We start from the raw sequence: 23,128 nt of genomic DNA, 5'->3' as shown, positions 1-23,128 counted from the left end.
TGCAACGGCTCTTCAATAATTATCAAGGTGACGGTCTTCTATAGCCTGTGATCTAACCACTTGACGTCGAAACAACATGAACTGATAGCTGTTCATCCTAGTTTGACTTCGAAACGTTTGACCAGCTAACGTTATTCTTTTAGGACTACGGCCTAAATAATTTATCGTTTTTTTTATGATGAGAGCAATTCAGGTGACGGGAACAATATTATATATATAATGATGATAGAGATCGTTGCAGAAAAGCAACTATTTGATTCGACATTAGATCGCTGATTCCTAAACCGCAGATGTTAGTAGCTTTTGTCACAAGTATTTTTGAATAAAATATAAATTGTAACGTATTTTCAAAGATTTGTTTACGAAATCAAGAGGCTAGGATATTTACATTTCTTCTACGGTAAATTATTGAATTTCTCGCTAAATTTGGTTTGCTCCTTCAAAGTAAGCGTGTCTTATTGATAAGTTTCTAAAATAAGGCAACGCGTTTGTTTTATTTTGAAATATCAAAGAACGTTGCAAGACAAACTTTTTGTATTTTATCAAGTGCTCGGCTTGATAAGGTTTTTGTAAATTAATGCTCGGTTTAACTATAGATTTAAGTTAGATTGAGCACATCTCTAACAGATGAAGAAATGGTACAGAGACCTTCCATAAAAGATTCAAACCTCCCTGGGAGCACAAGTATCCTTACAGATATTCATTTTACCGAGTTGTTAGAATATATCAGCACTTGCTCAGCAACTTGGGAAAAATCAGCAAACTAAGGAATTATAGAACTTTCTTGTCAGTGGACTGACCGCAGTTAGTAGCTGCAGACCATTTACGATCAGCTGGCTAAAAATCGATGATAGTCTATCATCTCTCATTCTATGAAAGAAGACCATTTGATTAACTGAATGGTCAGACGAGGTTTGTGAGGGTAATAGGTTTACTGAACCTTTACTGGTACTTCATAGATTTGACATTTGACGTGAAGCGAACAATGAAGTGCTATAGAACATTGTAAGTGGTCAAAGGCTACACACCCATTGCAAGTAATGGAAATTGCCATGACCAGTTAACTACACTGCCATGGCAACAGAGTTGGCTGAGCAGGTTTTTAATGATCTCTAAAAATATATTTATTCCGGTTTTCTCCAGCCATTTTCACAATGACAGAATGCTTTTCCCATCAGGTGCTTACGATTTTAAACTGGCTAAATTAGTCAGCCTGTTTATTCTTAGTACTTTAAAAAGCTCATGCCAACCAATACACAGAGTTGGCTTGTGAAATTATGGAACATCTATGCTATCTGTATCAGACCGGCAAACTGTCACTCTACCACATCTAGGCTGATAAAGTGATAGAATTAGGCATTAAGTTAAAGAATTTCACTACATACCTTGCTGTTAAAGTGCATTCAAAACAATTTAGTACAGGTCTTACTGTTAGATCATATCATCATTTAACCTGAGATGAGTAACTGCCTGACCAGTCTTTGCGATTTACAAATTACACACGCTTAGTATATTGGGCTGCAAAGTGCACAGACACATAACATAAAACTTTATGACAGAAGGGAACAGAGCAACAAAACAATAAGGCGAATTCTCTTTTTTATATTGAAGCATAGATTAAAACTGGACAATTCTACTCGTGTTTAGTATCCTTATCTGATTATGTGAGACTACTTAGTTTAGAAGTGTTTAAGAATTTGCATGAATGTCAAGTAAAGATGCGTAGGCTAAGTAAAGCAGTACTTCAGTTTCAGTGTTTTGGAGCAACAGCAATGGCTCAGTATAAAAGGATAAACTTGTAGCTACTTCACAGTAGAGTTTTGTTTATCACTTCAGTTTTGCATTTTTGATGTATTCCTTGTGAGTGTGTGCCGACGCACTTTACGTTTTTGTTGACTTTTTAGTTTTGTTGAACATTCAATATCTTTTAGAATACAGATAGTCTTTGTTTTTATCTATATACAGTAGGCATTCCTACAACATAAATAATCCATTCCAGGAACGTTTATGTTGTAGGGATTTTATGTTATACAAACAGTACAATACTGTTTAGTTACCCAATCTGTTCGAAGATCTTTCTAAATTTATCCCATTGGCCATACAGAAAGGAAAAACTAGACTTAACTTTTTAATTTTTCTGATCTGTCATAACTGCAATATTATTAATTTGCATTAACAGCTTTTCTCTTTTTTCTGATCAATTTCACTAGTTTTATAGACTATTATTGTGGTAATTTTACAATAAGTTGATGGGAACACACATCTTTGATTTCCATATACAGTCATACTTCGACTTACGAGCTTAATGCGTTCCGAGACTGAGCTCGTATGTTAATTTACTCACATGTTGGTGCAATTTATTTATGTATAGAACCATTAAATATATATTGATTGGTTTCCATACTCTAAAAATGCAAATAAAACACTCAAAACAAGATATTGTAACAGAAAGAATGTGTTGGTTATTGTCCTAATTTACCAAATGCTTTCAAAAAGCAACAATTAAAAATAATGCAAGGAAATGTGATTAATTAAAATGTAAAATTAAATACATACAATAGCAGCTAACGCTAGCATTTGCCAGAGAGGGAAATATAAGTTATCCTTCATTACAACAGTTGACTTTGATAAATTTGGATTTCATCAATGTCTTAAAAGACAAACGTAGAAGCAAACCTAAAAGCAAACTTTCTTTTTTAACTTAACGTAATTAAAATTTCTTCGGGCATCGTATTTTGAAGTTTCTCGCTGGTTAGCTAATTTTTCCTTTGTTTCGCTTTCACGACTAGCCAGCCGTTTTAAGATAATCCTATCTAAAGACGTTTGCCTTTGTCGCCCTTTCAACATGTTGCGATTAGGATGAACACAGGTGTCGTCACAAAAGGTTAATGCACGACCACTAGCCAACTTGTCCGAATGTCTATTTTTATAGTTTTGCTAGATAGCACCGGCCTTTTCATATGGCATCGTTTCAGTTACGCTGTCACCGGCCAATTGTTTATCCAATGCCTGAGCAGTCTCTCCATCAGCGGTCGTGAAGATCGCTGCGCCGTTTAGAAACTATGGCCAGTCCTTTTGTGAACTAAATGCCCTGAATATAATCCTTCGGTTTGATAATTGTGGATGTATTTCTGTCATATTGCTGAGCTAGCTCAATCACGCATACACATTTTGCATATTTTTCAATAATTTTCCGTTTAATATCAACTGTTATTATTCACTTTTTCTTTGCATTATCTTTCATTTTACTGGCAAACTTTCGGTCAACGCAGAGTACTTTTAATTCACATAATTCTGCACTGAAAATCGCACACAAAAAAGCATGGTACAAAAGTATAACCTGAGCAGTTGAAAAATACAGAGTGATGCTGTTCTCATAAAACACCTCCGGCATACTTGGCAACTGACTCACGTGCTCGTATCTCAAACATGGCTCGTATGTTAGTGCTAAAACTTGCTTAAAAGCTGGCTCGTATCTCAAGTTTCTCGTACGTTGGAGCACTCGTAAGTTGAAGTCTTACTGTATATATACAACGATTTGTTGGTTTTGTTTTACCCAGCAAGGTCTATTGTACAAAGTAAAACTAATAACAAATATTTTATACATCTACAATAAAGCAAAACCCAAAATATTTTTATTATAAAAGAGCGGTATCTACCTGTTCGTCGTCTATATGTATCCTGCGGTGAAGCTTAGGATAACAGATAACTTTCGACAATACTCCAATTCGTTACATTCAGATTGGTTGACCGAGGCTGTAACTCCTGCGCCAGTCGATCGCCTTCAAGTATTTATTGATGATTGCGCAGCTACTCATTCTCTGTTTTGTTGACACATCTGACGATCTAGCACGACGAACTAATGTCATGGAAGTTGTTTGTATAATAGGTACAAACAACGCTATACGTACGTCGCTTTTTCTTTCACAAGTGCGGCGAGATATATTACCGTTCGAATCGAATTTGAGAACTTGACTTGACACTACATTATAAGAAATTTTTTACGTAGTCCAAAGCTAAACTTTGCATGCATTCTTTATGTCCTCTGGAATTTACGTTATAGGAGGTATTCTTATAGAAACCTCAGAGTTCGTCTGTTCAGTTACAGCGATTAAATTCTAGCAATGAAAAATCCACTTTTCAGAGATTATATCTCACAACTTCCAGGTCTGAAGATTCGTGATCTAAGCCACTACACTACAGTCGTTCAACTGACAGTAGCGATGAATGATTGTCATGACATTCATTACACGGGTTAGTTATCGTATGGTTACATGGTTAACATGGTTACATAGTTACACGTAACATGACGATTATTAACCTGGCTCCAAACACGGCTAAATCACCTAGCTTCCTAAGCGGTTCCGCAAATTCACTGGGCAATTTTTTTAGTATCCATGTAACGCAGGGAATTTGGCTAGTTGTATATATATATAGATATATATATAAAACTAGTAAGCGTTTGTACGCCACATTTCTTTTGCTTTTACCAATATTTTTGGGCTTATAATAATTGGCTGATGCCCAACTGAACCTAAAATAAATAGTTTTAACTAGAAGTTTTTTATATTTCATTTGGGATTCATTTTAACAGCTAGTACTGTAGATGCCTCTACAACGTAAAATCGTAAATAATATGTTCCAAGAATATTACTGTTATAAGGCTTTGATTATACAAAAGGCAAACTACATGTAAATAGCCTAATATATTACAAGATTTCCCCAAACTCACCTCTGGCAATTAAAAAAAACTACGCTTACTGTTTAAATTTAATGACTGTACAGTAACTGTGGTATTGTATTGGTATTGTTTGTGGCGACAATCTTTTCCTTTTATCATATTATTTTCACATCGCTTTGGGTCCATTTTTATGGTAATTTTATGTTAGGTTAAGGGGATCATACTCCTTCAATGTCAATTTAAATCAATTTTTCAATTTTTTCGACACAGAAAAGTCTATGCAGCAAAAAAAATGACAAGAAAAATATTACATGCGTTTAAAATGATGTAAAAAGAAAAATGTATGCTTACTATAAGTAAGAGGTGTGCCTGTCTGTCAATTTTGTCCTATGTCTGAACCAGGTTCGAGGTGAGAATAAACTATTGCCTTCAATGAGACTTCAAATCGTGACATAGTTGGGTAGACCGACACTATAACATCTGCACCAATTGATTGCCTGAATATTTCTATTTTTACCACCCATTTACGAATAATTCCGTAACTACTTCTTTTCTGCTTTATTGGCGCAGCTGACGATTTCTCGAGGTGCACCAGATAGCCAAGGTACTAGTCTATAATATAGAGATACCTCTATACAAAATTTTCTCTTCCATGTGTAGCAAAAAAGAAAATGATATTTTTAAGGCTAGTTTTGGAACAATCGTTATTGAAATAAAATATGAGAACTTGTAGCAACCTGATGCTTTACGTTATATAGAATTTCTTATGTAGTATGATACAAAAATTATATGAATTCATTACATTAAGTGGTTTTTTTATAAAAGGAGATTCATGTTATAAGAGGTCTACTGTACTTAGATTTGCTGGCTCATAAGACTGCAGGCCATTTTCGGTGATATTTGCCGATGAGGCTGTATATAGTTGTCGAATGTGTTAGTCAGCTGCAATTAAGCTTACCCAGTTTTGAACTGTTAGACCTCTAGTTGCTCTGAGGAACAGTGTAGATGATTGCTCTGTAGGTAGTCGAGCCATGGCCCTCCTAATGACTTAGCATGACCCTTTGTTCATAGCTATGCAGCTTCTCAGAGCATAGTCCAGCAATTGGTAAAAAGTTGTAGGATCTCAGCAAGAAAATGTCATCGGTTGTCACAATAGCTCGGGTTTAGTGCTGGATCGGTAACAGGTCAGTCTATTTGATGGCGGCTCGGTGACCCGCTGGCTGGTCCGTCACCAAGTTTGGTGGCTGACCGGTCGTGCTTTCAGCCTGCTCAATTAAATCATGAGCTGTCCCGGTCTCCTCGGTCTGGTAGGGGCAGCCCAATTTTCTCTCAGCTTGGTGAGGCTTGGCCATCCTTCTAGACTCGGCACAGCTGGTTTGGTATAACTGTCCCGGGCCAGAATCAGCAAGAATCATTTCATTGGTAAATTCCTAAATTACGCTAGCCGCCTAAAACCACCTTGAAGTCATTTTGGACATTCTGAGCTATGAAGGCAGCCACAAATTTTATGCAACTGGAAAATTGTGGCTGTATTTCTTAGTTATAATGGGTCTGTAGACTTAAGAACAAAGGTCCCCAACTACCGGGGCCATGGACCGGTACCAGTCCGTGGATCAATCTGCGCCGGGCTACACAAGAATTAATTTCATTAATTAGTTATTTGTTTTATTTATTATTTAAGTCTAAAACAAAAACGATGCATGTGTAGGGCTCTCTCTGTATGTACTAATACCTTAGCAATCTAGTTCGCTGTTAGAGATCGTCAAGTGTGTCGACGAAGCACATAAAATAAGTAGCTGTGCACTTATTCATAAATACTTGAAGGTGATCTATTGGTGTAGGCGTCTGAGTGTCGATATGCCTAGCTTGATGTTACAAGTTTTAGTCTCTTCGAAAGCTATTTTTTATACTAACCTCAAATCCTGGAGACGGGCGGTCAGTCAGCCACCTGCTCCTAATACGAATAGTAAAGCCATCTTTTTGTTTTACTTTTGGGTACATAGAATATTTCGCAATATTTTTTCTTTGCAGAGTAGGCAATGCTGTCTAATCAATGAAAAGAACAGATTTAAATTGACATTGAAGGAAAGAGTTTCCTTAAACTTTTTGTAAAATTACCGTTATCACGAACCATAATAAGAGTGAAATTGATAATAAAAGATAAAAAACTTGTGAAAACAAACTACATGTATTAATACTAGTTACAGTTACTGTTCCGTCTTAAAAGGTTGACTTGCAACAAAATTCACATTACAGTCATTTGGTATCAAAAGATTCATCATGTCTTACTTTGTTGTGTTGTAGGTGCAAAATACGTAGAAATGTGATTACAAGCTCTTGAAAGTTCAAAAACGAACAGTTAATGGCAGCCATCACGAATATACCGTAGTTTGGAATCTTTTTATTTTGATGACCTAAAACATTCTGGTTATCCTTTTGACACGTGATGTTATCAAGTGAAATTAAAAGACAATGAAAGGCTCAATATAGAATGTCTCGTAGCACTAGTTCATGAAAAACACTTCGGGTTCTACCAAAAAGCCCGTATCAAACATAGCTGCTTCCTACTTTACAGTTTTGTTTCGGCTTGGTCTAATCATCTAGTCGTAATCTGATCATGTGACCCATACTTCCTGCCAAATGGCGAGGATAACTTTCTGTGGCATTATTCAGCTCTCACAGGTGAACAACAGACTCGTCATGTTTATTAGAGGATGATATGCACTTCTTCGAGCTAAAGTTAAAAATTAAAGGAGTTTTTATGGTGAGTTTTAAAATATCAGTGCTCAAATTGACAGCATTACAACAATGATGAAATAGACGCATAATGACAATAGACGTGGTTTTATTGAATGTCTGAAGTATATTTGTGAAAGTATTTCAACCAATGAGGTTGCATAAAAGTGTAAACAGAAGCCATCGCGTTCACCTACACCCCATTTGAGCCGTTTTGGAGAGAGATTCCAATTTATTGCGTTTCGTGATGGCTGCGATTAACTGTTCGCTTTTGAGCTTTTAAGAGCTTGTAATCACATTTCCATATATTTTGCACTTACATAACAGCAGAGTAAGACAGGGTGAATCTTTTGGTATAAATTACCGTAATGTGAATTTTGTTGCAAGTCAACCTTTAAATTAAAAACGTGAAGTCTAGTTTTTTCCTTTTTGGAAGGGCCAAAGGCATGGGTTTTGAAAGATCTTAGAACGTACTAGGCAATCGATGTGAATTTTACTGCTCATATAATGTAAAACCCCTATAATGTAAACCTGTATATAATTATAAACTTGTAAACTATCTTTTATAGTTGGAGTAATGTGCCAATAAAGTTCTATATGAGTACCTGAAGGATTCACATTTATTATTATTTTAACCACCCAGTCCATAATAAAGTTGTCAGGAGTTGACCGATCCGCAGTTAGAAAAGGTCGTGTGACCACTGCTTTAGTATACTGCCATTCAATGCTTCTTAGCAGACATGATTTGAGTTTGCCTAATTTGGGCTGCTGTTCATGTTAGCTAAGCTTGCTTTGTGATAATAAAGTGCTACATGTATATTAACAACTAATTGAAGTGTTGTAATATATTTTCAATTATCGAATCCAGCCAGTGTCTATGGGGAACAGAAAGACCAACCAAATGTTTTGTGATGTGATTTTGTACAAGATTGAGCCAAGGTGATATGATTTCACAGATATTTATATGCAGTATTTGTGGGCAGGTGAATGTTTAACATATATGTTATATACATAACTGGATTGGACTAGGAATAATCATATGTGCAGCTTTTGTAATACTCACCCGACGCTGGTTTTTACAGTTGGCACATAAAGCTCGTCACTTTGCTATTTATATTCAAGAGTGTCACCGCCATTAGTTTTCTACCTTCTATAAATATTGCTGTTTAATTGCAGTTTAAAAATGCTATCAAAACCTTCAAATGCCGATCACGGCCAGAGTTAGTAGAGATTGTGATTCGCATAGCATTTATGTGAATCTGCAGCCTGCTGAGCAATGCAAACAAATTCGTGTTTAGGTAACCGAAAGTTTTTTTTTTGATGTGGAGAGCTACTAACTTTCTAAAAAAAGTAGCAGATGCCTTTGATCTCAGCTGTAGAATTTCACCTTTTTCACTCTGTACAAAAGGTGCCTGTAAGGTCTCTCACCCAAAAAGTCATACGAAAGCATAGTGCTAAGTATTTTTTGTTGCAAAAAGCTGCGTATTTCAGTTGTATAGGTGATAACACTTGAATTCCTTCAAATCAAATCTGTTGTGTATTTCAGAACAACCTAATACATCACTGTAAACTTTTGAATACTTTTATGAATTTAACTACATATCTTCATTTCATACTATGGAAGGAGTTTTGCAGTTGGTGCATGACATTAAAGCCAAATGTTTCTCACAAATGCAATTTTGTAATAACGTTTGTGCATATTGGTCATTTGAAATTGATAGATCTCATCAGAAATCTGAATCAGTGCTACTTGTAGATGTAGTCTTTTTGTATTAGCAATAAGTATACTGATAACAGTTTATAGAAGTTATCCTTAACTTCTCAGCTTTCTGGTTATCTATTTTGACAACCTGTCAGACCGAGTCATGCTTAGCCACATCAAAAATGAGCTCCACAGATCTTCGCTAGCAGTAAATAGTTAACAGATAGAACACCATTTTATAAGCGTAGTTTATGGTAGCCTATGGTCTGGTTACATAACCTCAAACCAATGGTCCGTAAGTGCACAAATTATGTACCTTCAAACACTCTTTAGCTAGATCAAAACAAAATTTTTTTAGTGAGTAAATAATGATATGATAGCGTGAGAATCTGCATTCATTGCTAATGTATTATTCAATCAAAACTCTTAGAAAGTGTTACTACCATAAAAATGTAACATCCTTGGAAAATGTGCTGTTTTATTTGAATGTGGTTCTATTTGTGAGGAATGTATACATGTAGCATGAATACATATATGTAGCATGAATACATATATGTAGCATGAATAGATACATGTAGCATGAATAGATACATGTAGTGTGAATACATATATATAACATAAATACATATATGTAGCATGAATACATATATGTAGTATGAATACATACATGTAGCATGAATGCGTACATGTAGCATGAATACATGCATGTAGCATGAATACATACATGTAGCATGAATACATACATGTAGCATGAATACATGCATGTAGCATGAATACATACTTGTAGTATGAGTACATACATGTAGTATGAATACATACATGTAGTATGAATACATACACGTAGCACGAGTTAACGATAGTTAAGAACTGCCTGAACAATCCAAACCACAAATGGCTGACATGGCTTGGTTACAAGTTTTTGATCATTGATTACTTCAACAAGTTCTTCCTAAAAAGATTCTCTAACATCAAAAGCTTTGGTTTGCTTGTGGAGTCGGCACTCATTTTTGGGAATTCTCATGGGACATACATTAAATCATGCAAAGGCGGGGTGCATGCCTGAATTGGTTTCATTGGAACCTGCTCTCTGTGTTAATGTGAAACCTTCCCTATCTAAAAATATGCTAAGCGCACATTATAGTCTTAACAGTTTCCTTTTAAGTATGTTGCATAATTCATGGGCAGTGATGAGTCATAGCCAGTTAATATATTTGTAATACCAAATAACCTTTGAAGTTTTTAAGTTGATTTTTTAGATGTAAAGATTTTGCTTTATTTTACTATCTTCTAAATATGTCTAGCTAACATTTACAACTATTGTATCATCTTCAAACAATGACAATAGACCTCCAAATGACAATAGACCTCCAAATGACAATAGACCTCCAAATGACAATAGACCTCCAAATGACAATAGATCGCCAAACACATTGTCATTTGGTTTAGAGATGGGATTAATCTTGCTTGAGAGCACTAATCATGCGTCATAAAAACTCTTCAATGGAGGCTGTATGGTACACCTTGAAGAGATCATGAGTAGCATTCTGCACCATCAGCACAGCTTTATTTCTCTTAGTCGCTCATATTTTGTTAGAACGAAAAAAAATGGAGTTGTTAATGTGTTGCAGAAGCCTTTGATGCAATGGAAGGAAGCAGTTCTTGACATTGACAACTTTCGCGATGCCTCATCAGGTAGATGAGGAGTATGACTACAGTTTGAAATTTCTTCTGGTTGGAGATTCTGATGTGGGCAAAGAGGAGTTGTTAGCCGGCCTCCCTAACTCAGCTGTTCAGTTGCCTTACTCGACTAAGGCTTCTCATCACAAATCCACCATTATCGTGATAGATGGTAAACGAGTTAAACTACAACTCTGGGACACTTCAGGTTTGTCTACTATATAGTGTTTGCTCTGTGTGGAGCTGGTTTATTTATAAGAGCAAATTCCTAACCAGCATGAGGATACACTATGTGTTCATGGGGATACACTATGTGTTCATGAGGATACATTATGTGTTCATGAGGATACACTATGTGTTCATGAGGATACACTATGTGTTCATGGGGATACACTATGTGTTCATGAGGATACACTATGTGTTCATGGGGATACACTATGTGTTCATGAGGATACACTATGTGTTCATGAGGATACACTATGTGTTCATGGGGATACACTATGTGTTCATGGGGATACACTATGTGTTCATGAGGATACACTATGTGTTCATGAGGATACACTATGTGTTCATGAGGATACACTATGTGTTCATGGGGATACACTATGTGTTCATGAGGATACACTATGCGTTCATGGCGCGGTTAATCAGCAAGTTTCCGTCGTCCGCAAGATGGAAACGGCAAAAAACTGCAAGTCAAGTGAGTTTTGTTACTCGCAACTTTGCATAGAATATTTCATGTTTGCGAAAGGTGGAAACAGCACTTGTGGATGATGTACAAAAATACTGCGCAAGCTATTCCATTTTATACATTTCCATGCATCAGTCAATCTTATTTAAAAAGTGTGCTGCTAAAGGAGACAGGAGTGCATCGGTATGAATTAGGGGAGAGTGGGGCATATTGCAATGCGGGGCTCATTGAAACACTCCTCAAAAGTCTTGCTTCTTTACACCATTTTGAATTCTTACCTCACTAACTGAAGAGCTTTTTTGGTTATCGTATGAGATATCTCGATTGCATGAAATGAAAAGAACAGCAATTCAGGTGAGCCATGATTTTGTAAAATTTATTGGTAATTTTTTGCCCTTTTATTTTTACATCCAAGTTTAGAGACTTGCATATCGTCATTGTAGGTCATCCTGTGTTAACAAAAGTCAGTGGAAGCAGCTATAGACATGTTGTTTGCACAATCCACCAACTTCATGATGTTGCATCATCTTGAGTTTGGATGAACATTTTGGTTACTCGAGACATTTGGGGCACGTTGAAACAACAAGGGTATGGGGCAAGTTGCGACGTTTTAATGATAAGAATTGTGGCGCAAGTTGCAACGTGTCTCAACTTGCCCACTATTCTCATGGAGGGGTACAGCTCAAGTAGCGTTGAAGCTGTGGTTTGATACAAACCTTGATGAGAGCTGAAAGTAAATCCTCATGATGAACCTCTAAATTTCTGGCCAAAATTGATATCATGGCTGCAAATGCTAACATATAGAAAGAAAAGTTTGATCATTAGGTCAACATGTATATATGTTTTGTAGTACCACGGAAGTTTGTTTGTCGTGATTGTTGTACACAGTGCTCTGTAGTTCATAGCCAACTCTTTTCAAGTTTTTGTTGTTCAGATAATTAGTGGAAATTTGAATTGTTTGGCTGAAGATAAGTTCAAGAAAACAATTCTGAAACTAAAAATTACTATGAAAATCAAGGACGTTTCGATGTGCCCCTTAGGGTGTTTCAACGTACCTCCTACCGGAGCACATTGGCACACCAAATATGCAATTAGTACATATGGGATATTTTTCAAAGTATGCAACCATCGGAATTGGCATTTGGTATACACACATGTATGTAAAACATCTTTCTGCATCCTTTGGGATTATCTACATTATATAATATATTCCAATATTTTAGAAAAACATCGTAGCCAAAAATGCATTTTTGTTGCAATGTGCCTCACCCCACCTTATAACGTAGAATTTCTTATCTTTTTTAACAAATTGCTAGCAGTAATCCGCAACATATGAATATCCTTTTAAATACTTACCGCGCGGTAACTCAACGTGCACACAACTCCAAATCTGTATCATCCACACTATGGTAACCTAATGTAGTGGATGTCAGCCAATCCTTGTTCTTTCATCACAAATGGCCAACAAACATACTTTGTTATTCCTCAGAAACTTATCACTTCTCTGAGTATGATTTACTGCTGCCTAGCAAACATAACCAAGCTGTCTAGAAGTGATTTATTTTACTACCTGCTGCGGTATAAGATAAACAGACGGACCCTGGTTAGATTAATACTTAATGCACTTGTATTGCATCACGCTCCCATCTGATGTTCTTTTATTTACTTTGTTTATACTACGAAGCATTAACTTGTTATTGTTTGTTACCTACCAACATTTGCAATGCCAGAAAAGGTTTTGAATATTGATTGAACCGTATGGTGTAACCTTTTTATTGCAGTCAAACCTTTACTTGAGATCGCCTCAATTAAGTTTTCCTCCATATATTATAAAACTAGCTGTGCTACCTGACATTGCCTGGGTATTAAAAATCAGCTTATAAACAATAAGAGGTAATGAGAGTTGCCTGCCGCTAGCTATTAGCCTGGCACATTGCCGATGGATAATTTGAGTAAGCTTACTCATAAAAGCTACCCCTTTCCGTGACTTTACGCCATGACCTAAAGCGCTAGCCTATTTGCTTTCATATAGCGACATATATCATATTCCATATAGCGACATATATCGCCTAGCGAATCTATTTATATATTTAGCTTTTATATATTTATTTATTTAGCTATTTATATGTTTAATCTAGACAATATTTAGCTTTTTACCTAAAAGATTTTGTAAAATGCGGCTTTCAAATTTTCACAAGACCACACTTTCGTAAAATACAAGTAACAAATATGTTAAAAGTTGACAAAGCATAAAGACATTTAAAAAATAACAAAACTATATTGTTAAGTTAGTTTTGATTTTATCTAGTCTAAGTTGGGGTGATTTATACTTGTATCTATCATTCATTACCTCTGAGCTTACCCATTGCTGGGTCTATACTTCTGTTTTTGTGTATCTCTAGTGAAGAAATACTGAAAACCATGCAACAATAACAGTAAAGTAACAATAAAAACAATTTTTATTACTTCATTAGTTTAGTTTTGTTGCATATAATTTAGTTTTTACATTTATTTTTTGCATAGAATTACATAATGAATGTGTTTTGATGCTGTGAGTAATTCAGAGAGCAGCTCTTGTACAAGTCTTTGCTGGCATTAATGATTTCAGTAAGCACATTGCAATAAACTTTGCTATAAAAAATTCTCTCATTGTATAACGTCAGGACAGGTGATCAGCGAATAATGAATATTTTAAATAGTTTGTATCGGGAAGTATCCAACCTTTCATTGCGTTCAGATCTGCGACTCATCTACAGTAACAAGGCACATGTGGGGAACTATGAAGCTTACTGGAAAAGCAACTGAAAGCACTGTATATATAACACTTCTGTTATTGAAAAGGAGCTCTAAGCAAGGATCGGTAAGCCAGTGCTGCCTTTAGCCAGCATCAGCAGACTGGAAGAACAAGCATGTTTCACTCAGTCAGGGTGAAGTGTAAAGTGTATCGAGCAGTGGTTCTATCAACCCTCTTATATGTCACGGAGACCTGGATGATTTATCAAGCTCAAGTAAAAAACCTACTATAAAACATCTAATTGAACGCCACTTCTAATTGAACGCCACCTCTATTTGACCGCCACTTTGACATTCTTTGATCTTTACGAACCCATAATAGCAAGTGATTAGTAGAAGTGTCCACAACAATCGTTATTATAATGAATCGATTACATCAATAACATTTAATTCTTTCGCTGTTTCTGTTTGTATAGAAGTCCGTTTTCCAACTTTAAAGCTTTTCATTTTTTTCCGTAAAACTTTGAATGCAACACCATAAAAATTATTAATAGCTGCATCAGGTTAATAGCAGTTCCTTGTCCAACACGGTCTTGATACTTCGATGTATGTGAAAAATGATTTACATTTACGATGGGATATGAATGACTAGTTTTAGGCTAAAAGTTGTGCTTAGTGCCCATCCGGCCTAAAGTTTTTCATTGTTTGTGCCAATCGCAACGCGTAAAAGTTTTGCCTTGCTAAAAAAATGTTCAGACCCTATTATTGACTAGTTCAGCTGTGCAGAAGAAGAGTTGAGGTCAGAAGACCTTATGGAAGACATTGAACAGCCAAAAGATGTTTGGTCCATCAAATGCAGCAATCAGAACGCAACTGGCCAAGAAAATGATGCTAGTATTTTTGTTTCAAAATTGTTAATTTTTGTTTCTGCATGTATTATGAGTATGGTTCATTTATGTCACTTGTTTTGAATATATTTTGTAGCATTTGATAGATTATCATTTTATAACCTATAAATTTGCAGATTCATAGCATATAATATTCGATAGCATTCTTGCGTTTATGTTAACTCGACTTACAATGAATCGACGCTCATAGTGCTTCTATCACACATAAAAAGCCAGCTTTTGCTGCAAACTGTAGCAAACATATCAATGAGTGCAATGAGCTTTCATACAACTTTATTAAATACAGTTATAAAATAAATTATAAAATAAAAATATGCCTTTAAATTTAAAATGAAATAAAAAATTTAAAGCTCCAACAAATTGTAAATCCGGGCACAGGCTATAATATCAGGGTACACAGGCTATAATATCAGGGTGCACAGGCTATAATATCAGGGTACACAGGCTATAATATCAGGGTACACAGGCTATAATATCAGGGTACACAGGCTGTAATATCATTGCAGATTAATTGCAAGCAATAGATATCAACTAGTAGAAATATTTCTCGGTTTCCCAATGCATATTTATTTAGAGATCTTTGAGAAGGTTGAGGTAAATTAGCTGATTTATTTCATTCAAAAGGGTTAATGTCGTTCTGTCTGAAGGAGAATGCAAAATATCGGTGGCATTCGCTTTGCCTATAAAAGGGTTACATTTAGCTTCCCAACATTCTCACAAGCTATTTGAAAATACAACGCCAGCCTCTATTTGAATGCCACCTCCATTTTACCACCACTACAGAGGAAGGGTTGCAAAATAGAGCGACAGGGCATTCAATTATAGGTTTTACGATATGTACATGCTGTTGTGATGAGACACTTGAGTGACATAATAAACACAAGTGGCAGGACAAGATGACAAATGTAAAAATCTTAAAACGCGCAGGCCTATCATTAAAATGGAGGCAGATCAATACAAACTCATGGTAGATGGCTGCTTGTAATCGAGCGATTGGAGATCTGTTATTATACGCAAGCCACAACCATAGACAGTCTTAGTCACCTCGACTGGCTGCAACTGAGAGAACTACAAATACTACTAAAGGAATTACTTTAAGAGTGTTTACGCCAAATATATGTCTGTCTGTTTACATGAGCAGTTTTATCACTGTTGGCATTTTGCCCATCAATTTGGACCAGCAGATGGTAATGAATAACTGATATTAATTGTCATAGGAAGGTTATTCACAAGTAAGCCGAAATATGCTGAGAAGAAATTAGTAAACTCACTAGATGTTAAAGAAAAATTTGTACCCACCCAAATAAACCATTTCTTTTTGACAAATTGCATTAGCCCAGTGCAGGCGTATTATTTGCTGTCATTTGGAGTGCAGTCAACCTGGTCATAGTTACCTGGTACGTGTGAGCTTACAATTGAAAATATCCCGCCTACTCATCTCCTGTAAACTTTAGGCTAGTGATTCATGCATTGCCATTTCTACTATTTCATGATAGCAATCAATCACCTTATACTTCGCATCCCAATCTGATGAAGCCTCCTTAATCATGAAAAGTTTGATTCAACAGCGATAATAGTTTGGCCCTTGCAGGCGAGAATATCATTGTAGAATTCCCATACGTTGGTGTGACATTTTATGAGTGTTCACAATTGTTCCTGAGAGACAATCTGTGGAGGCGGTTTCCATAAAAGTTTCGTTTAATGAATAAGTTATGCATTTATTATTGGTTCATTACCAGTCTCTCGGGATAGTGCTGATTTAAGTTAATGGGAAAGATAATTTTTTTATGCAAGAAAGCAGTCTCATATAGCAAACTATGCATGATTATGTAACGGTATGTTTTCATAAAAGCAATTTTGTTGGCGATTTTTCAGTGTTGAACTTTTATGATGAATTTTGCATAGGAAAACTGCAAGCAGGTTATAACTCTAATAAACCAGAGCGATTAATCTGCATTCTAGCTCTGCTTCATTCTGCGTTATATATATATAGATATATATATATATATATATAGTAGACGCTCCTATAATGGAAATTCCAGATAGCGTAAAAAAGTTTTTTGTTTCGTACTACATAAAAAAATTCCATATACTGTATAGTGTCAAGTAGGGGCAACTCCTCCAATTCCATTTGAATGGTGACATCTCTCGTCGCACTTGTGAGAAAAAAAATGTATATAGTGGTATATATATATACTATATATACAACTTCTATGACATTCTAATTCGTCATGATAGATCATCAGATCTGTCGCTCAAATAGAGAAAAGGTAGCTGCGCAATTGTTCATAAATACTTAAAGACGATTGATTGGTAAAGGTGTTACAGTGTCGGTCTACCAATCTGAATGTTACGAGTTGCGAGTATTGCCGAAAGTTATCTATTATCCTAACCTTGACCCCAGGGTACAGGTAGACAACGAACAGGTAGACACCGCTTTTTTATAGTTTTTATCCCACGACCAAACAAGAGCGAAGCGATTGATTGGGAGATTTATGATAAATGCACATGTGCACACAACTCCCGAAAAATTATCCGTTAATGGCCATCACCAAACCCTTGCAACGAAATCCTATCAACAAATTTAACTATTTCTCAGTTAAGTCGTTTAAGTATAATAATGATACAAAACGCATATATAAACCTATTTAAATATGTTACCAAGCCTTTGAAAGGTTACCGCAAATTCCTAAAACTAACCCATCTGATCGGATTATACACAAATAGACAGATTAATTTGGACGAAAATCGCTACAAAACGCTTGAAAAGCTTGGTTTAATAAAGTTAAGACCGGAAATTGAAACGCCGAGCGACAGGGAATAGAACGATAAAGTCGTGCGCATTTCACGAAAAAATAATGTGCACATTTCACCAGTCTATAGCATTGTCGAAGGTTTCTGTAATTAACGTAGGAGTACTGAAATCGTTTCATTTTTGCCGATTTCAAAGTAACAGACATTTTAGACTCTTGAGTACTTCGGTATTCTAACTAATGTACAACGCAGTGTAAGTAAAGGAAATGACGATGATATTTTTTTCTAACGATTATGAGATTTTAAGATTATGAGATTATACTTATGAGATTATAAAACCTATGACGTTTGTAAATGTAAACAAAATTGTGTATTGGTTTTATATTATTACTATATTAATAATATTGGTTATTCTAATAATATCAGTGCATTTTACTTCTAATATTGGCCAATATTGCATTTCTCCTATTGCAGGGGGAGAGATATAAACATATAATCTTTTCCTTTCATTATTGCTATTTGTTGTATATAATAACACCCACATCCAGTACATTACAGCTACCATTGCAGTTATCCTATTGCACTGCAGTACCATTTGACTGCTAATATTGCATTTCTCAACCATCAGTACCCTTTCTTTTTTTCCAATATCTCTTTGGTCGTGGGCTGTATGACAGTGGAATTTCTAGTAGTAAAATATATTTTTGTTTTGCTTTATTGTAGATTATAAAATAATTGTTATTAGTAATAGTTTTCAGAATAGACTTAGCTGTCTAGAAAAACGAAAAAAATCATTGAAAATGTATATGTGCATTCCCCATCAACTTATCGTAGAATTACCGCAATCATTCTATATAAAACCAGTGAAGTTGATCAGTAAAAAATAGGGACAAGTTGTCAATGTAAACTAATGATATTACTGTTACGATACAGCCAACAAATTAGGAAAGTTAAGTCTAGCTTTTTTCTTTTTGTATAGCCAAAGGTGTGAGTTTAAAAAGATTTTGGAACAGATTAAGTAATTTACATGTTTTTGCTGTTTGTAAACTTTGTATAACATAAAATCACTATAACATCTCATGTTTCTGGAACGGATTATTTACTTTGTAGGAGCGTCTACTGAATATATTATGTAAAATACATTTTAATCTACATAGAAATGTTCTTCCTGGTCAAGTCCAAGTTGAAATCAATTGGCAAAATACCAAAAGTAGATAAACTTCTCATATAAACAGGCAAACATTTGATGTCAACACCAAATAGTGTAGCAATATGTGTAAACACCAAATGTCGCTTCACCAGTATTCATAGTTAGTAGCCACACATGCATTGTCATATGAGTTGCTTGAGTCATATGAGGTCCAAGCAAAAGCTGAATCTTTTGTGATACAAGCTATGCAAAATATTCATGATTAGCTGGTTGCTTTTTCTATTGTTATCCAAAGAGCTTGTTTCGTAGCAAAGTTCATTGCAATGCGTTTATTGAAATCATTGCTGCCAGCAAAGATTTTTACAAGAGCTGCTCTCTCCATACCGTGTGCAGTTTGTATAAGGTGGTTAACATAGGATATCATCACCCTTTGTAAATAACACTCGTGTGTCATGACTCTTACAGTTCGTATGTATTGAACAAGCTTCTTAAGACTAGAATGAAGAGGCGCACTAATTCAATGAGGTACTCAAACAATTTGCTTGGCAATGATTTTGATAAAGGTAATTATGCTTCATATGTGTTAGTATTATTTGAAGGTCAAGGTCGGTTTTGTACGGTGCTACGGTCGTACTCAAGAGGCGCGCAGGGCATCCTCCTCGTTTATGACATCACTAACAAGTGGAGCTTTGGAGGCATCGAGAGGTGGCTGTCCGAAGTGAATGAGCATGCTCCAGGGGTACCCAAAATACTTATCGGCAATCGTCTGCACTTGGCATACAACAGACAGGTATACATTAATGTGTAATTTTCGCCTTGTACTGGAACCAGCCTTGATGGTGTTAAAAATTAATTTTCACAAAATTTTAGTAGATTTTATCAAAAAGTATTGGTAATTTTCTATCATTGCGATTGTTTTTGATGTTTGAGGTGATTTGACTGCTAGGATGTTTCAAGGTTAAAATGGACAAAACTTGATCGCGGTTAAAACACTCAGAAGAAAATATGTACAGAAACAATTTCACTAGTTGCTATCGTTGCTGTAGTTGATTTTGGCTATTGCGTTCAAGTTGTAGCGTTACGCGTCTCTATCCTGTTGGTCTTTTTGGAAAGTTGCAAAAAGGCCAACAGGATAGAGACGCATAACGTAAAAAGGTGCAAAATATCGCGATTATGCAATTATGATGTCTATAGTTCTATAATTGCATTTCCTTTTGATCTGATCACTTTAATCGTGATCAAATTTGTCGATTTTAATCTTGAAACATCCAGGCGGTCAGATCACCTCAAACATCACAAACAAATAATAGAAAAATGTCGATACTTTCTAATATAAAATCTACTAAAGTTTTGTGTGAGTTCATCTTTAAATGAAGATAGTGTATCATATTCACTGACTTATTCTAGTGCTTTCACACTTGTATCAAATTGAGTGGTGAAATGGGAAGCTTGTATCAAATGGAGTGGTGAAATGGGAAACTTGTATCAAATAGAGTGGTGAGACGGGAAGACACCGAATACTTCTCAGTTTGAAAAATTCAAGTCACATAGGATCGATAATGAAACAGAGCGTAGAAGTAAAACAACTCGAACATTTCAATTGGGGATTTTCGACAGTTGAAAACAGAGACTTTCTATTTGGGCAATCTTGCGTTGAGTAGGATTACTATTGCTATATTATTTTATAAACAAATAGCCACATGCCATGTCATTTAACTTTGGATTTGTTAAGGTGTTTTTCAAGCCTGTAGATGGTCTTGATGTGAACTAGGCTTTAGAGTGACCAAATGTTTATTATTTAAGATCCTGATACCAATCACAGAGGCAGTGCATGCTCGAAAAACAAAGTTTCTAATGTATTACTTAATACCATGTATTTCCAGTTTTTTCTGTGTTTTTAAGATTTGAGTAGGTTCTGAGCTGTCCACTGCTGAAGAATTTGCGCCCTATCGTTGTGATGATTGCACTATATAGATGTTTCTGAGATTCACAGCAAGTGCCTTGATACAAATTTAATGAAGTTGAATGCGTTCAGATTTTACTGTTTCTGTGATTGGGATTGGAAGCAATGCCAAACCAATTCGATGCATGGGAGCACAGCGCTTATGATCTTGTTTTTGCATCACGCCAAGTAGTAGTTCTACTAGGTTTGTGTATCACAACACGAGAATAGAGCATACTATGTTCGTCAGCCTTCCAAAAACTGTACACTGTGTTCACTCGCTGTAATTTAGAACGCGTTGCTCTCTACACTGTTTACTTTTAAATTCCTGTCTCAGCTTGACACGTGGCATGAGCCACTTTCAGCTCCCTGTTTGTTACTATTCGCTGCCAGTAGCATTATGAGTGCGTTCAATGTAAAGGCTGACTGTGTAACAACTTCATCAATATCCATGCTTTCCTCAATTCTTTGCAGTTTTATTTCTAATTTTTACAGGTTTATAACTAGAGCTATAATACTAGTGTATGTACAGAATGTCTCAGTGCATATGTACATTCACGTGTTTACAGGCATCATACATCTGCTGTGTGCATGAAACTAAACTTTGTTTGTAGGTAAGTGAGTTTGTAGCTGGGCAGTACTCGGAGAAACATGACATGGCCTTCTACGAAGTATCTTCTCTCTGTGACTTCAATGTGCTCGAGTCACTCGCGGAGTTGTCTCGACTCGTTCTCAAGCGCAACGGAATGAATCGTTCCTCACCAGCTACGGGTATAGTGCCCAGCCTGTATGACTTATGCACGAAAGTGCTAGCTAACAGGGTCACTCTCTATGGTATTGAGAGACTTCCCTTGCCGGCAGCGTGCAAAACTGATATCAAATCCTACTCACTAACTCACCGAACAGACTGTAGACTCAGAAACTATAAGTATGCCAGCCTCAGGCCCCCTGATCGGGCTAGAAAACAAATACTTAACCCCCAGGAAACTCCAAAACAGCTCAGAAAAAGCTGTGTAATTAGCTGATAGCACATACATCCAGCATTTATATCATGTTTTACAAGGTCAAGGTCAGCTGGACAGTTTGTATTGATGGCCAATATGTTTTTGTCAACCTTAGTCTAAATAGCTAGTCATAGTTTAGTTATCCTCCCTTGTTATTTGGGGCTATCAATATCTCCGCCCACTTCTGCAGTGTTTTTGGCTGTATTAATGCATGATATTCTTCGTCAGCAGTAGTCTTTACTATCACAGGGTTCTGGTTGACCTTCGTATTCTTTTACAACTCTAAGAAAACCTGTTGGTTTTGTGTTTCACTGAAAACAGGCACAATGATACCTCACACTAGGTATTGGTTATATTGTGTTTTACAAGTATTTTTTAATATTTCGTAGTTGTACTCTATTTTGAAAGAGCAAAGTTGGTTACAAAACATGAGATCATTAAACACTACACATAAATTATGTTGTTAAAAATATACTTTTTTTCACACTGTTTGATTAAAAGCTACGAGTGGATGAACGTACATGCGCTTAATCTGTCCTTGCTGCTGTTTTTTTTTTCTATTTGGATTTTGAGCCTGCATGAGCATTATGAGTTACGAATGGTCAAATTCTTCTCTATGGCTAAAGTGTTGTTTGTGGCCGCTGCTCATTCTATTTTTTCATAATGTCAGGGTATGATCTGCTTTGCATGACTGGAATACAGAAACTAAAACTTGATACAGGACAGCACTGACACTAGTTTCTGCTCCTGAGACTAACCTGTCAAGGAAGAAGGCGATGTCGTGTTTGGCACACTTTAATCTCATTAGAGTATAGCATGAATCCTAGGCTATTTATTTCTATGGGTAGCTCTGCGTTTCATATCATAGAATGTTATTTACTTTAGGTCAATATATATACATAATATATATATAATTATGTATATATAGATAATCATTAAAAACACTAGTTTTGTAAAGGGTAAGAATGAAAAACACTCAATACACTCTGTGTAGAGTGAATTATAGTATAATGTAGAATATGAAGAGCACTTGGCTGTTAGCCAATTACTAAAAAACTACTTCAAACATCTATAATATAGATGTCTATAAGCAGATATTATCTGCTTGAAACAAGTCTGTAGTGATTGACTCACAGCCAAGCACTCTCTA

General features: G+C 35.8%; 1 protein-coding gene across 2 annotated transcripts; it reads left to right on the top strand.

Annotated features, from left to right (window-relative positions):
- The first annotated feature begins 291 nt into the window (after positions 1 to 291).
- Positions 292 to 22,694, top strand: LOC137399521 (ras-related protein Rab-40C-like). 2 transcript variants are annotated; one of them, XM_068085674.1, is made up of 4 exons: positions 292 to 400; positions 10,748 to 11,004; positions 19,632 to 19,822; positions 21,589 to 22,694. In XM_068085674.1, exons 2-4 carry the CDS (start codon positions 10,800 to 10,802, stop codon positions 21,997 to 21,999), a joined length of 807 nt encoding a protein of 268 aa, XP_067941775.1. In that variant the 5' UTR covers positions 292 to 400; positions 10,748 to 10,799; the 3' UTR covers positions 22,000 to 22,694. The 2 variants fall into 2 exon arrangements, with proteins under 2 accessions (XP_067941775.1, XP_067941774.1); XM_068085673.1 differs by having other exon boundaries at positions 299 to 444.
- The last annotated feature ends 434 nt before the right edge of the window (positions 22,695 to 23,128 follow it).

This window comes from Watersipora subatra, chromosome 7 (assembly GCF_963576615.1).
Source record: "Watersipora subatra chromosome 7, tzWatSuba1.1, whole genome shotgun sequence".
Classification (NCBI taxonomy): domain Eukaryota; kingdom Metazoa; phylum Bryozoa; class Gymnolaemata; order Cheilostomatida; family Watersiporidae; genus Watersipora; species Watersipora subatra.
The sequence above is the reverse complement of the archived record's forward strand: the minus strand, read 5'-3'. Positions and strand labels throughout refer to the sequence as shown.